The sequence below is a fragment of the Nerophis ophidion genome, linkage group LG28, assembly GCF_033978795.1.
Source record: "Nerophis ophidion isolate RoL-2023_Sa linkage group LG28, RoL_Noph_v1.0, whole genome shotgun sequence".
NCBI classification, from domain to species: Eukaryota; Metazoa; Chordata; class Actinopteri; order Syngnathiformes; family Syngnathidae; genus Nerophis; species Nerophis ophidion.
The window spans coordinates 5,974,642-5,991,311 of record NC_084638.1 but is presented as its reverse complement, the minus strand read 5'-3'; the positions used below and the strand labels follow the sequence as shown (position 1 = coordinate 5,991,311).

General features: G+C 41.3%; 1 protein-coding gene across 3 annotated transcripts in view; it reads left to right on the top strand.

The window, feature by feature from the left end:
• Positions 1-16,670, top strand: part of sec24a (SEC24 homolog A, COPII coat complex component) — a 50,152-nt gene that overhangs the window by 14,739 nt on the left and 18,743 nt on the right. Inside the window, exons 3-13 of one of the 3 annotated variants that reach the window (XM_061891384.1) lie at positions 3,489-3,653; positions 3,747-3,821; positions 5,088-5,150; positions 5,246-5,442; positions 5,743-5,930; positions 6,007-6,109; positions 11,764-11,890; positions 13,994-14,103; positions 14,178-14,290; positions 14,380-14,498; positions 14,573-14,628. In XM_061891384.1, coding sequence (XP_061747368.1) covers positions 3,489-3,653; positions 3,747-3,821; positions 5,088-5,150; positions 5,246-5,442; positions 5,743-5,930; positions 6,007-6,109; positions 11,764-11,890; positions 13,994-14,103; positions 14,178-14,290; positions 14,380-14,498; positions 14,573-14,628 — 1,316 coding nt within the window. The remainder of the gene's footprint in view (positions 1-3,488; positions 3,654-3,746; positions 3,822-5,087; positions 5,151-5,245; positions 5,443-5,742; positions 5,931-6,006; positions 6,110-11,763; positions 11,891-13,993; positions 14,104-14,177; positions 14,291-14,379; positions 14,499-14,572; positions 14,629-16,670) is intronic. The other 2 variants (XM_061891385.1, XM_061891387.1) reach the window with 2 other exon arrangements.

The following is a 16,670-nucleotide window of genomic DNA, read 5'->3' as shown; positions in this document are numbered from 1 at the left end:
TTTTTATATCTTTTTTTCCAAATAGTTCAAGAAAGACCCCTACAAATGAGCAATATTTTGCACTGTTATACAATTTTATAAATCAGAAACTGATGACATAGTGCTGTATTTTACGTTTGTATGTCTTTTTTTCAACCAAAAATGCTTTGCTCTGATTAGGGGGTACTTGAATTAAAAACATTTTCACAGGGGGTACATCACTGAAAAAAGGTTGAGAACCACTGCAATAGAGTGTAGGTGTGAGTTTTCCTTGCCCTTATGTGGGCCTACCGAGGATGTCGTAGTGGCCTGTGTTGGGGTTTTTGCAGCCCTTTGAGACACTAGTGATTTAGGGCTATATAAGTAAACATTGATTGATTGATAGTACAAACAAACAGTAGTTTTATGAACTAATGTAATAATAATGTACAGTATTCCATAGGGGTGTAACAGTACGTGTATTTGTATTGAACCGTTTCGGTACGGGGGTTTCGGTTCGGTTCGGAGGTGTACCGAACGAGTACACATGCTAGCAGCGACCGGACTAGGACAACATGTAAAAGCCATAGCTGGAAGACCCTCCTGCCTCGTTAAGATCTCCCGTTTGGGAACACTTTGGCTGCGCGATACAACAATGGAGGACGGAGGTTTGCCGATATTGTTCAGCAGCTGCTTCTGACAACACGTCAAACGTGTGTTGCACCTTTCCTGCTTCCGGCTCAAAGACCGTAGTCGAGGAGCGCAGGGGAGACACTCCTCCAGGGCTGATGTATTATCGGGGACAACACCCTTCACTCTACCCGGCAGTAGGTCTCCAAAGCTCCGGACTCCAGGGTAAATGAAGAGTCAGGCGATTAGTTGCAAATCGTGGCTTTATTGAGGTCTTGCATACAGCAAATCCAACAAAACACCAGCCACTCCCGCACTCACGCTACGCTCCCTCACCTCGCTCGCCCGCACACTCACTGACGTCACTCACCTAACATGCTGTCACATATTAAAGGGCCACACACACACACACACACACACACATACGCTACTCTCATATCACATACTAACCCATTTTAAGCTTGACCACCGCATTCAAGCAGGCCCTCCTCGGCGAGTCAGGTAGGGCTAACGCAATAACAAATGTTTTTATAGTGGCAGGTTTAAGTCCATATTGCATTAAAAAATAGATTTTGACCCACTTCTATGGTGGTAGAACAATGAGTCCATATATAATCTTACTGCCAAGTTAGTCAGGCTAATAAAAGTCTCAATCAATCAATCAATCAAAAAAAGCACTTTATATGTAGAAAATGTTTTGTTAAGAAACCATTCTGAGCCTTATTTAGTTTTTATTTTATTCATATTGACCACATTAACCTGGCAATGGACCCTGGGTGTATATGTCTGTTATGCCATTGTTTACAAATTTGGTAAATAAATAACCAAAAAATGTATATTTTGTTGTTTTCTTACTGCACCAAAAATGAACCAAACCGTGACCTCCTAAACCGAGGTACGTACTGAACCGACATTTTTGTGTACCGTTACACCCCTAGTATTTAACTTGGAGAGTTAAATACTGCCGCACCTTGCTAGTGTTTTTTATCTTTAAAATCCTAAAAAAAAAGGGATCTTTTCATAATAATTGTGAAGGATAGGCCTTTAAATCGTTATTACCGCAGTACTTTATTACAACCGGTACACAGTACAAATAATTATTTGACTTGTTTTTAAATCCTTACGTGGTCTTACCCCACTTTACGTCTCTGAGCTGCTCCACCTCTATGCCCCCACCCGGTCCCTCAGGTCAGCTGATAAGCTGATCCGAGAGGTATCCAAATCAAAGCACAAGCTTTGAGTTGCGGGTCCCAAAACTTTGGAACCATCTCCCTCTCCATGTGAGACAGGCCCGATCTTTGGCTACTTTTAAGACCCTTCTTAAAACCAATTTTTATTCACTGCATGAGACTTTAAAGTGTTTTTAACTTTTTTAACTGTTTTTAATTACTTTTTATCTAACAAATTCTTCTTAGGATAATTTGTATTTGCGTTTTCAATGTGTATTTTAATTCCGTTTTAATTTTTTTAAATTTTTTAGTCTGTCCTTTGCCTCTATTTCTTTGTGGTGTACAGCCCTTTGTTCTTTAACTGTGGTTGTTTTTATAGGCCTACTGAAAGCCACTACTACCGACCACGCAGTCTGATAGTTTATATATCAATGACGAAATCTTAACATTGCAACACATGCCAAAATGGCCTGGTTAGTTTACTAAATTGCAATTTTAAATTTCGCGCCGAAGTATCCTGCTGAAACGTCGCGGTATGATGATGCGTGCGCGTGACGTCACACGTTGTAGAGGACATTTTGTTCCAGCATCGTTCCCAGCTATAAGTCGTCTGTTTTCATCGCATAATTCCACAGTATTCTGGACATTTGTGTTGCTGAATCTTTTGCAATTTGTTTAATGAATAATGGAGACATCAAAGAAGAAAGCTGTAGGTGGGAAGCGGTGTATTGCGCCCGCCTTTAGCAACACAAACTCAGCCGGTGTTTCATTGTTTACATTCCCAAAAGATGACGGTGAAGCTTAACTATGGAACAGAGCGGTCAAGCGAACACTGTTGGATTGGACCTCACACACAAAGTACAGTGTATTATGCAGCGATCATTTCGAAAGATCGTGTTTCAAAGAGGGTCCCTTGCGAAGGGCAGAGATGGCCATCGCCACCACCCGTCGACTGGTGCTAAAGAAAGGTGCGTGGCCGACCTTTAGGTTGTACAAGTACGACCATATAATCTCACTAAAACACTAGTAACACAATAAGCAGATAAGGGATTTTCCAGAATTTCCCTAGTAAATGTGTCTAATCACATCTAAATCACTACCACTGTATAGTCTTTTTTTTTTTTTCTATTCCTTCACTCTCACTTTCCTCATCCACAAATCTTTCATCCTCGCTCAAAAAATGGGCAAATTGTCGCTTTCACGGTCCGAATCGCTCTCGCTGCTGGTGGCCATGATGGTAAACAATGTTCAGATGTGAGAAGCTCCACAACCCGTGGCATCACACGCATATCGTCTGCTACTTCCGGTACAGGCAAGGCTTTTTTATCATTACCAAAAGTTGCAAACTTTATCGTCAATGTTCTCTACTAAATCCTCTTAACAAAAATATGGCAATATCGCGAAATGATCAAATATGACACATAGAATGGACCTGCTATCCCCGTTTAAATAAGAAAATCTCACTCAAAATCTAATTTCAACAGGCCTTTAAAGGGCTTTATAAATAAAAGGGGGAAGGTATAATGCTATTAGGAAGACGTATGTCTATAAGCTATGAGCTAATGATAGCTAGTAAGACTTGATGTTCTGGTTGCATTTTACAGTGTTCATTGTGACAAAATCTGTAATCTGAATTTTTGCTCGTAACCTAAAGAAAAAGAATATTGTATCCCGAGGTACCATATTCATACAAACGCACAATTTACAGAAATACCATTCTGGTTCATTTAGGTAGCGCTCCTCCGCCGATGAACCCAGTGGCCTCACAGCTGTATCACCCGAGCAGAGGGCCTTACGGGGCTCCACCCACAGGCCCACCACCCACCATGAAGCCCACAGCACCTCCAACCGGACCCCCGATGGCCAATGCCACACCTCAGCCCCCAAAAGCCGATGGTAAGTCTCCCGTTTGGTCCTCCAATCTATAACTGTTGTCAACATCCGGGATTTTCCAAAATTAACGTTATGTTGTTGTCCCTCACATGCCAGCTCAGTGCGGGGGTGCTGCCTGCAGCTCTCGGCCCCCCACTGAGTCCGATTGCCAGGAGGATATTGAATGTCCAGGTGTGGCTAAATAAGTAGTTAGCTGTGTTAGACGACGTTTCCTTTCACTCTTAGCACATGCTCTTTATAGCCTTTCCTTTCTTCTCTTAGTTTGGGAAAGAAAATGTGACTTTCAGCTGATCCAACATTAGTGGCTTTAGGGGTAAATGTTGAAGACAGAAGAGCAATGATTATGCTTTCTGCACCATCATAATTGATCTTCCAACTGAACAAGATGCCTCACTATTCATTTCATGTGAATCAATGCGTTATATTTTTTCATATTCCAATCAGATGGTGCCTAATACTAATGATGGGGAACTCTACCACAAGGAAATATATTTTAAATGGCGATAAGGTCAAGTGAAACTTTATTATACAAAGGCGTCAATGCTGCCTGTTGAAAAAACACACGTGCTCACATTGTTCATTTAGAACAGGCCTGGGCAATTATTCTGATTCAGGGGCCACATCTAGAGAAAAATTGTGTCTGGGGGCCGGGATATCTATTTTGAGGAACACTAATACAAAACCACACAATAATGTCTGATTGAATGCTAAAAACGTTATGACAGACCGCCTTAAAAAAACCTAATGAAATTGTATTTTTGTCTACGACCGATAAAACACTGAATATTGACAAAATATGAATGCAACACCCCATTTCGATCGACATATTCTACAATCAAGTGAAACGCAACAAAAATGCAACAAACACAGAGAAATATGAACGCAAAGGGTACAAAATGAACCCACCTACAATCTGATATATGTTATATATCACTAAGGTTTAGAACTTTGTTGTAAAAATCTCCTTCCGCGTCTGTGGAAACGCTCCCCACCCACACTGCTTGGTGCCTCGTCTGAGCTGCTGTGACGTAGATGACCATAGTAACTAATTAGATGACCATAGTAACTAATCAGATTACCATAGTAACCAATTAGATTACCATAGTAACTCGTATATAAAGTGCAGATTCCAAGCAATGAAATACTTTGTATAGTTCAAGACTTATGGTCATTAGAAAACATGAGTGCACATCATAATGGCAGCTTCACTTACATCTTAAACGTCCAAAACAATTAGTTGGGAAATTTGAAAAGCTTAACGGGGCCACATGTGGCCCCCGGGCCTTAATATGCCCAGGTCCGATTTAGGAGTTTGCCTTGCTTTCTCCATGTTTACGTTTGACATTGCCTCCACATAGAGCATGCAATACAACACGACTCATTGATACATGTATATGTCCCATCCATGTGAAAAGTCTTTGCCTTTAAATATAACAGGAATTCCGGGCGGAAGTGCGCCTCCTCCATCGAATGGTCCCAATCATGTGGACTACAAACTCGGTTAGTGTTTGTAGTAGGAAATATTTTTGGGAGTTATTATCTTTGCCTTCTCACTCACTGATGTTGCCTTCTTTTTTTTTTGTCGTTGTTCACAGCCGCACCGCTCCAGCCTGGCCCACCCCAGCCTGGAGCTCCTCAGCCTGGCCCCCCCGGTCGCCACCTGGGGCACTACCCCACGCCCCCCCCGGGGTACCCGCACCCTTCGGCTCCTCACGGCGCTCCTCCGAGCATGCACCCAGGAATAGCGAGCGCCACTCAGCCTTATACTACAACACCTCAATCGTACCAGCAGGTAAAGAGCCCTGTCCCCATAGAATTTTTCTTTTTCTTTTTTTTTTTGTTTTTGTTTTTTTTTGTTTTTTTTTTGTTTTTTTTGTTAGCGCATGTCGATGTGTTTGTGGAACAACATGCTCTGCCACTTGTCATTCATCTGCTTTGCACTTACTGTACACTTAAGGAAATGTTGTGGAAGGCAAACATTAAAAAAGCAAATATTTTTTATTGCCTTGCTTAGTCCATTAATTTTAATAATTTGTACATTTTTACTTCCAATGATTTTTCCTCCACCTGAGCTTGTTTGTTTGCCTCTCAGCCACCCCCCGGGCGTGGCCCAGCTCAGCTGAGCTCATCCCTGGCCGCCATGAGCCTCCAGTCCAGCACCCCCGAGACTTTACGTGTGGTCAACCTCCTCCAAGAGCGGAACCTGCTGCCCCCGGGGCCAGTCAGCGCCCCGACACCCTGCCTCCCCCTAGACCTGCAAAAGCTAAATTGTAACCCGGAGTAAGGAGACACACACTTCCGTGTGCCAGCAGCACTATAAACACTTGCAGGACTCATCGTTCTTCTGTGCTTCCAGGGTTTTTCGCTGCACGTTGACAAGCATCCCGCAGACCCAATCTCTGCTCAATAAAGCCAAGATGCCACTGGGACTGCTGCTGCAACCCTTCAAAGACCTCTCGGTAGCCAAGTCACGCTTCAGCATTCACACTTGGGACAAGAATTGATAAGATTCCGATTCTGCCTAACGGTTCAGTTCTTTATCGATTTTTGTTTGGATAAAAGCATAACAAACAAGTTGATTAGAATCAACTTTAGTTTAATAAAAAATAATGAGTATACAAACACAACAGTGAGGTCTTTAGAGACCCACAGGTGTACCCTGCCTTCTGCTCCAGCGCCACCCCCAAAGGGGCAAGTTTGGAAGTACTATTGTAGCAAAATTATTTGCAAGCGTGTATCTCAATTTTCCCGCGTGTAATCCAATTTGCGTGGGTGTGTACTAATTTGTCTGTCTGATTATCACCAAAAATGATTCCCGGGTGCGGCACCGCACCGCTGCTGCCCACTGCTCCCCTCACCTCCCAGGGGGTGATCAAGGGTGATGGGTCAAATGCAGAGAATAATTTCGCCACACCTAGTATGTGTGTGACAATCATTGGTACTTTAACTTTTAACTTTTTAACTATCAATTTGATAGATAGATAGATAGATAGATAGTTATTTAGTACTTTATTGATTCCTTCAGGAGAGTTCCGTCAGTAAAATGACATTTCCAGCAGTTGTGTACAGAATTGAGATCGAATTTAAAAAGTAAATAATGGGGGTATAAATGGAAACAAAATAGAAAAATATTACAATAAAAATAAAAAGCAACAATGGGAATACAAATGTAAAGAATAAAAATAGAAAAGAAACAATGAGAATAAAAATATAACAGTAAAATAAGAATATACAAACCCTGTTTCCATATGAGTTGGGAAATAGTTAGATGTAAATATAAACAGAATACAATGATTTGCAAATAATTTTCAACCCATATTCAGTTGAATATGCTACAAAGACAACATATTTGATGTTCAAACTGATAAACATTTTTTTTTTTTTGCAAATAATCATTAACTTTAGAATTTGATGCCGTCAACAAGTGACAAAGAAGTTGGAAAAGGTGGCAATAAATACTGATAAAGTTGAGGAATGCTCAGCAAACACTTATTTGGAATATCCCACAGGTGTGCAGGCTAATTGGGAACAGGTGGGTGCCACGATTGGGTATAAAAACCTCTTTCCCCCCAGAGAGGAGTTGATCAGTCTAATGACGTGTGGGACAAAGGAGTTTTTTTAGTCTATTAGTCCTGCACTTTGTATGAAGCAGTCTAGCACTAAACAGGCTCCTCTGGCTACTAATAACGGTATGCAGAGGGTGACTGGCATCATCCAGGTTGCTCACAAGTTTTTCCACAGTCCTCTTCTCTGCCACCGTCACTAATGAGTCCAGTTTTATTCCGATTGTAGAACCGGCCCGCCTGATCAGTTTCTCCAGTCTGGAGCCGTCCTTCTTAGATGTACTGCCCCCCCCCAGACTACCATGTAGTACAGAACACTGGCAACCACAGACCGGTAGTACTGAATATGTGTATTCAGATCCTGTGTTTTAAGTTGGATGTCTGCCTTGCAGCCAATGATCACGTTATTCGGCAACGATGGACCACGCTCGAACACTTACTCAGAGCTGCCAGGCTTTACGCTTTGAGCATGACAGTCCCGCAATTGAACCACATTACACACCACACATGGTTGGTTAAATATAGGCACACCTCATATACGCACACACAGATTGTACACTCACAAATCTGGATACACTCGCACAAATTGTACATGGTTGTATTACACCAGTCCTTCTCACAGAGCGGGGTGGGGCGCAACGCGATGCCAGGAGAGTGTGACTTCGGGAAATATGCTTTTTTTGGCGTACCAAAATATGATGAAGTGTATGTAGCACTTTGCTTCACTGTAACCACGGTAGGAGACAAGGAAATACGGGTGTGTTGTTTCCTTTTAATGGTAATAAGCTTACAACCTTATGCAGAGGTATAGTTAAAACAATTTTATAGACACTAGTGGTGTAACGGTACGTGTATTTGTATTGAACCGTTTCGGTACGGGGGTTCGGTTCGGAGGTGTACCGAACGAGTTTCCACACGTACATATTAAGTAGCGTACCGCACTTTGTCTAACAACGCACACCGAGGAAAGACATACATCATGCTATCAGCGACTGGGCTACGATAGACTGACCATATGTCCTCTTTTCACAGGATATGTCCTCTTTTGCAGGGCTGTCCGGGTGGAGTTTCATAAATGCCTCAAATGTCCGGCATTTTAAGTTAGGGTTGCGTGTATTTTCAATGTACGTTCAAGGCTAAAGAGGACCATATGTCCTCTTTTCACAAGATATGTCCTCTTTTGCAGGGCTGTCCGGGTGGAGTTTCATAAATGCCTCAAATGTCCGGCATTTTAAGTTAGGGTTGCGTGTATTTTCAATGTACGTTCAAGGCTAAAGAGGACCATATCTCCTCTTTTGCAGGGCTGTCAGGGTGGAGTTTCATAAATGCCTCAAATGTTCGGCATTTTAAGTTAGGGTTGCTTGTATTTTCAATGTATGTTCAGGGTTAAGAAAGGGTTAAAATCAAAACATATTGTGCATGCAGCAGCATTCGTAAGGGAGGGGCAGAGACAAAGAGAGCGAGAGAGTTCTGATAAACGCGCATGCGTCGCCAGGCTCTGGTTTTTACCCATAGGTTTATCAGATTTTATTTTTTATTATCTATAGCAGGGGTGTCCAAAGTGTGCCCCGGAAGCCATTTGCGGCCCACAGCTAATGTTTTAAAGGCCCACGGCACATAAAAATACTATTAAAATAAACATGAACAAAAGTGAAATAAAAAAGCATAAAGGCTAAATGTAATTTAGAAAAAGTTGCAACGTTGACTAATAAAACAAAGCTGTTTTTTTTTCTTTCAAACTGTCATTGCTTAAAACATAATATTGAATTTAAATCAATGTTATTATGAATTATTGACCTATCCAAGGTTCCCATTACTTCACATCAAATATTCCACTAAGAAAAATATTTTTGGTGGAAGATTTTACAAATTTGCTAAATTAATAACCAAAAATGTTATATTTTGTTTTCTTACTGTACCGAAAATGAACCGAACCGTGACCTCTGAACCGAGGTACGTACCGAAACAAATTTTTAGTTTACCATTACACTCCTAATAGACACTATGGGGGGGGGGGGCGCGGCCTGCGGACCTGCAGCGAAGCAGGGTGTTTGAGGATCAGCTGCGAGATTTGTGACAGGTGCGTAAATGACACAGCTGTGAGTGTTTGTCTGATCACCTGTCGCTCTGTTAAAGGCAGCAGTCGGGAAGGAGAGAAGGTGGTTGATGGCGGAGAACGAGCGAGAAACTTTAACATGGCTGGAAAGCACAACTTATTGAAAAACTAATCATTGTTCACAAAGAGGAACACGGCTGTCATGTCCGTCATTGGCGGTCCAGAGAACCCGGAGGAGCAAGACCTCCTCAAAACATTATACTATGTATGGTCACGGTTGGCAGGGGGGTCGCAAAATAGTTTCTTCTTCCTTGGGTGGGTGCAACGTGAAATATTTGGGAAGCACTGTATTGAATGGGATTACACGCGCACAGATTGAGATACACGTTTGCCAATAATTTTGCTACAGTAATACTTCCATAAACAAGCGGTAATAAATTGATGGATGGAAAAACAGAATAAATATTCTACAGTAGTAATAAACTAATTCTTTTGTGACAAATGAGAATCACACAAACTGGTTCAGTAACATGTTTAACATTTTTCAAATGGAAATTAAACGTATTCTTTAAAAAAAAACAAAAAAACTGTTTATACAGTATATGCTAAGTTAAACTGTCTGTCAATGGCAAACACACGTATGTCGACTCGAACTGTACACCACAAATTTCAGACCACCAACTATGAAAAGCAGTTAACTATTACTTAGCAGAAAATTTTGGGAAGCATAAGCAATATTTGTGACTGATCAGTGTCTCCAGCTGTGGACAACACTTCTTAGGAAGGTAGGGTGAGATGTCTCGTCATGTAATTCATGAGGAACATTAATTTCATGTTTACAGTTAATAACGGCCTGTTTTAACATGATTGGCAGTGTTATTAGTTATTAGCTGCAGTATCAACAGCAGACGACTTGCTGCTGCTGGTGATTCACTTCCGTTGCAGAGGGGATAGAAAAGGCGCCATTCATTCAACGTTATCAAATGCTGTGTTTGCTAGTATTTTCTCAATTTGATGGAATATCCACTTTGCATGTTGCCTTGTGGTCTTGCTTTCTCGTGAATAATTCTAACGTCTGGGCTGCTGATCGGCGCCGTGCGTGGTGACGTCATGCGTGCCTGCCCACTGGCGTCAATAAGGCATACTTGCCAACCTTGAGACCTCCGATTTCGGGGGGTGGTCGGGGTGGGACGGATGCGCGGTTGGGGGCGTAGTTAAGGGTGGCATATAATTCACCAACTCGAGTATTTCATATATATTTCATATATATATATATATATATATATATATATATATATACATACATGTGTATATGTATGTATATATATATATATATATATATATATATATATATATATACATGTATATATGTATGAAATACTTGACTTTCAATGAATTTTAGCTATATATATGTATTTTAATATATATATAATTAAAATAAATAGTTGAATTTCCGACGGCACCTATCAAATACACCAGTAATAAAAACACAGTTGTTCTACTAACTGTACTGTGCTTGCTGGTTACTAAAAAAAAAAAAACACTTACCTTTCACTATTTCAGTAACCTTTGTTCTGCCTTTTGCATATTGGCGAGCGATCTCCGAATCCGGGAACATCCTTCACGGATTTGTTGTAGACATCCGCAAATGAGAACAGGATGTTGCTTCCAGCTATCAGCATAGCCATCTTTGTCTCAGCATAAGTTACACCATCGGGTCTCCATTTTGCAACGTGGCCCATAATACTGGGTTGTGAACGATGCTGCGCTGCGGACGCTTTGTGCTTCGCTGACTGACCGTTCATGGCTGAGTATATCCGTTCGGACGCCGTGTTCAATGCAGACGTCTGTTCTACAAAATTTACAGGCAACATACCCCTTCCCCTTCGAACTCTCCTGGATAAACTGAAATTCTTGTTTCCAATCGTTCTGGAACTTGCAAGCGTATTTCTTCATTTTGCTCGTCGACGGTATAATATATTGGGTTGGAGTCAATAACCAGGCGACGTGATGAATTTACGTCTCTTTACTGTGGGCTTCAGAACAGACTCCCTAATGCAAGTTCCTTGACTGCACTTAAATGTAGAATATATTTACATTCTATTCTATGTACAGTAGACGGCAGTATTGTCCTGTTTAAAAGGGTCAAAACATTGAGTCAGGTCTCCATGGAGCTGGAGGTGGTTTTCGGGAGAGGCGCTGAATTTCGGGAGTCTCACGGAAAATCAGGGAGGGTTGGCAAGTATGCAATAAGGGAATCCTTAACTCGACCGGAGTAGTAGTTTATGCGCTATGCGACGAATCAATAGTGAAGCCTAACCGCTAAGAATGTTGCCGAAATGCCAGGTGGCCAAGTATGCCCCACGGGCAGTACTGGTGCGATGGTCTTAACAGAGGCAGCAACCAGAAAGTCCTTATTGACAATGTCAAAGCTGCAAATGTAGTGTGTCTGTCTCACAAACTCACACTCGGAAATTATTTTCTGTTCTTGCAGCAACTTCCTGTGGTGACTCCCAGCACCATCGTCAGGTGTCGCTCCTGCCGGACTTACATCAACCCTTTCGTGTCCTTCCTGGACCAGAGGAGGTGGAAATGCAACCTGTGCTTTCGGGTCAATGATGGTAGGAACTAATGACACAAATGTTAAGAATTAGAAACTCGTTGCTTAGGCTGTCTCGATGCAACCTTTTAACTTCCAGTAATGACATAGAAGCCATGAATATTGTCCTACACAAGATTGGCACTAATCATAAATACTTTATTTTGTAATGATCAAAAAAGGTTTAATCAAGTGACTTTACTCACTTGAGAAATTAATCAGAACCATGGTAGGTATGAAAAATAATTGACCTGCTTAATGGCCTTGATGGTTCGAGTGTCCGCCCAGAGATTGGTAGGTCGTGAGTTCAAACCGGAGTCATACCAAAGACTATACAAATGGGACCCATTACCTCCCGGCTTGGCACTCAGTATAAGTCGCAAACTATGAAAAAAACTGCGACTTATAGTCCGAAAAATACGGTTTTACATTTTAACAGTAGTGTAGATAGAACATGTTGAAACAGAAAATAAGCAGATATTGATAGTAAATGAACAAGTAGATTAATAATTCATTTTCTACCACTTGTCCTTAATAATTTTGACAAAATAATAGAATTATAAATGACACAATATGTTCCTATATACGTCAGCAGCTAAATTAGTAGCCTTTGTTTGTTTACTTACTACTCAAAAACAAGTTGTCTAACATGTTCACTATTTTATTTTGGGACAAAATTGCAATAAGAAACAAACGTTTAATGTACCCTAGGATTTTTTGTTGAAATAAAGCTAATAATAAAAAATGTTTTGGTCCCCTTTTATTTAGAAAAGTACCGAAATATTTTGGTACAGGTACAAACATTTGGGTATCGGTACAACACTAGATTCTTGTTTATATTGACTGTGGATGTAACAATGAACGGTAATAATGATTACCACGCTATATTTCTCGACGGTTAGTAGAGATGCGCGGTTTGCGGTCACAACCGCGGAGTCCGCGGATAAACCGCGGGTCGGGCGGGTGACATGACGAAAAAATAGATTTTAAATAGATTCGGGCGGGTGGCGGTTGAACCAATTCGGAAATATATATTGTAATAATTCCAGGAATGTAGGCTCATAAAATGTCTTCGTTTGTCTTGTCTTTATTGCACAAGCTGTAATACAACCACACAACAGCTCTCATGTGTCTAACGCTTTTCCTGGGACAACGCAAACTCTCACTTCCTGTCGATAACATCACTTCCCTATCTCTCCCGGAAGTCCCGCCCCCCAGCCAAAGTCATTGGCTAACACCCCGTAGCCACCCGCTACATTATACATAGTTAAATGTTATGTTGAAGAGGTTCATTTAGCCTACTGACGTGTATTTATAAATGGTTGATTCATATAGGCTAGTAGGTAAAGTGTTTTACCTGACAACTCATGATGGTACAATCCATATATCACGTCACAGACGACGTCACGCTAACATCACGTGACACCTCTGATGAAGGCTGCAGAAGCAAGTTAGCCCAAACTTGTCAGGTACAACACTTTACCTTACTAGCCAATAGAAATCAACCATTTATAAATAGTTAAATGTTGTTACCCACATACAAAAAACGAGCAGCACTCTTTGAAACAGTATGTGGGCATACTTTTATTTTGAAGTGTCTCGTTTGGTCTGTCGACGGATGTAAGGAAGCTACTTCCGGGTATGGCCAACGAAGTATTTGTCATTTGTTGGTATTTTACTTGGTAAAATGTTTGATTCACATGCTGTGCATGTTATTACTTTTTACGTTTGTAACCTGCTTTATTTATTACAGTTTTCAGGGTGAATTTGAAGGGAAAGTAAGCCTTCAAATAAATCAGTTCAAGAAAGCCGTTGTGTCTGTGCTATTTGGAGGGAGTTACACTTTCTAACCTCACTAATGCCTTGCATCGTCTATATTAGCTATATAACAACGGGCGGGTGGGTGTGGCTTTGATGAAATGTTGGTTCGGGTGGATTGCGGGTGGATGACGACTTTACTGATACGGTTGCGGGTGATATAATTGCCTATCCGCGCATCTGTAACGGTTAGTATTAGCGTTAAAAATTAAAATTATGTGTTTAAAAAAAAAAAAGTGATTGATAACTGCATTTTGATACTTGCTACATGCCACGTGTGTCTTTATCTGTCTCCTTGTGTGTGCAGTTCCAGAAGAGTTCATGTATAATCCAGTCAGTCGATCCTACGGAGAACCACACAAACGACCGGAAGTGCAGAATGCCACCATCGAGTTTATCGCTCCGTCAGAATACATGGTAGGTGTCATTTGCTGGCTGAAAGTCTTGTTTTACCGACCCTATTCAATGACACATGCATGTCTCTAATCCAGCTGAGGCCGCCACAGCCGGCTGTGTACCTCTTTGTCCTGGATGTGTCCCATAATGCAGTGGAGACGGGCTACCTGAAAGTGTTCTGTCAGTCAGTGCTGGACAATATCAACACGTATGTGCAGATGTGCGCTTGTTCTGTTCCACCTGCTGTCCCGAGTTTCATCCTGTTACTGTTTCATCTTTGCGTGTGCTTGACCGAAGGCTCCCCGGGGACTCCCGGACAAAAATCGGCTTCATCACCTTTGATAGCACCATCCACTTCTACAATCTTCAGGAAGGACTGTCCCAGCCTCAGATGCTTATCGTCTCAGACATTGACGGTAAGACGGTGAAACAAGACACGGGTGCTTGTCGGATATAATAACAACATAAATTCTATTTTTGTTTTCTGCAGATATCTTCCTACCAACACCGGACAGCCTTTTAGTAAACCTTAACGAGAGCAAAGAGGTGAGAAAGCTGGGGGAAGTACTCACACTACATGTTGTGCCTGAAGTCAGGAACTTCTGGCTTATGTACGCACACTTCCCCTCTTTTGGCATGTTTGGAAGAGCTAGGTTTTGATTTTGATTATGGCTTTCCATGATCGTAAAAATATTATGATTAAAAAAATAACTATTAATGGGCCGCGTAACGTGCAGGCAAATTCCTGAGATTGTAACGGTGAAACAGACGAGTGAATGAGTAAAAAAATATTGTGTTTACTAGAAGTTTGAGATGTCACCATGTTCGCTACTTTTTATTTGACACAGCTCTAGTATGCTTAATCTCTAAACTCACCATTAAAAGTAAGGCATATGAATTGGCGTTAACGTAACAGCGGACGGAATCACAGAATTGGCCAATAAAATAGATTTTGCTGTTAAATGCAGAATATCAGGGAAATTGACATAAATGTGAGTGAAATGTTGTCATTGTGAGGAGAAGGAACATCCATCCATCCATTTCCTACCGCTTATTCCCTTCGGGGTGGCGGGGAGCGCTGGAGCCTATCTAGGCTGCAATCGGGCGGAAGGCGGTGTACACCCTGGAGAAGTCGCCATCTCATCACAGGGCCAACACAGATAAACAGACAACATTCACACTCAGATTCACACACTCGGGCCAATTTAGTGTTGCCAATCAACCTATCCCCAGATGCATGTCTTTGGAAGTGGAAGGAAGCTGGAGTACCCGCAGGGAACCCACGCAGTCACGGGGAGAACATGCAAACCCCACACAGAAAGATCCCGAGCAAAGGAACGAACCCAGGGCCTTTGTATTGTGAGGCAGACGCACTAACCCCTCTTCCACCATGCTGCCCGAAAAGGAACATTAGTTTCAAAAAATAATTTGTCCGGAACCGCTCACTCATCCCCCAAAATATGCCCTGAACTAAAAAAAAATTTAGCAAAAACAATTCATACATCCACAACACATCCAATGTGTTTGTGTTGTTGTGAACGACATCATTTATGTAAGATCAAGGTATAAACAGGAGACAGCAGTCGCAACCTGAGAGGCTTTTATTTTATTTTAATTTTTTTTTTAAACACCTCAAGTCCTCTTCTTACTCGTCAAGCCCAGAACAGCACGTTTCCCTTCCATCGCAATAACAACATTGTGTGAGACATCCGGTTTGACTGCGCTAACATAATAAAGGTTTCAAAAAAGTACCTTACACAAGCATGATGTACTTAAAGCACTTACTAACTTTGGCGTCCTTGAACTCACCGTAGTTTGTTTACACGTATAACTTTCTCCGACTTTCTAGGACGTGTTTTATGCCATTTCTTTTTCTGTCTCATTTTGTCCATGCTATTTAGACCAGCTATATGTACATATTGCATCATTATGCCTCATTTGTAGGTATATTTGAGCTCATTTAGTTTTCTTTAAGTCCTCTTAATTCAATTCATATCTCATGACACACTATCTGTATGTAATATGGCTTTTATTTTTTTGCGGCTCCAGACAGATTTTTTTTGTTTGTTTTATTTGTCCAAAATGGCTCTTTTAACATTTTAGGTTGCCGACCCCTGCCCTTTACAGTAGTATTGGCCTAATCAGCATGCTGTTCAGTATCATGACCACTGATTGGCTTACTATATTGGATTAAAGGGGCGTAAAGGTGACTGTGTTACTTTAAGACTAAAGGGCTTTCATCATGTTAAAAACCCTTTTCTAAAAGGTCACAAACATGTTTTTTTATGCTGTAGCTTTGAAAATATTTGATTCATGATAATTGGTTCTGGTCCTTACTGTGGTAGGAAAAAGTAACGGTGATAAAGGAGAAATTACTGTAGACTGCAAATGAAAAGCACACGTTATGTTCGTTCACCTTCAACTCCATCCATGTGTGTGATAAAAACATTCAATTTAGGGCAAGTCATGACATCCACCAACTTGCACATTTTAAATAAACAGACGGAATCTAATAAGACTTGAAATAATCCAGACGGTTGAAGTAACTGGTAAGCATGCACCCAAGTACTTTCATGGAATAATGGACT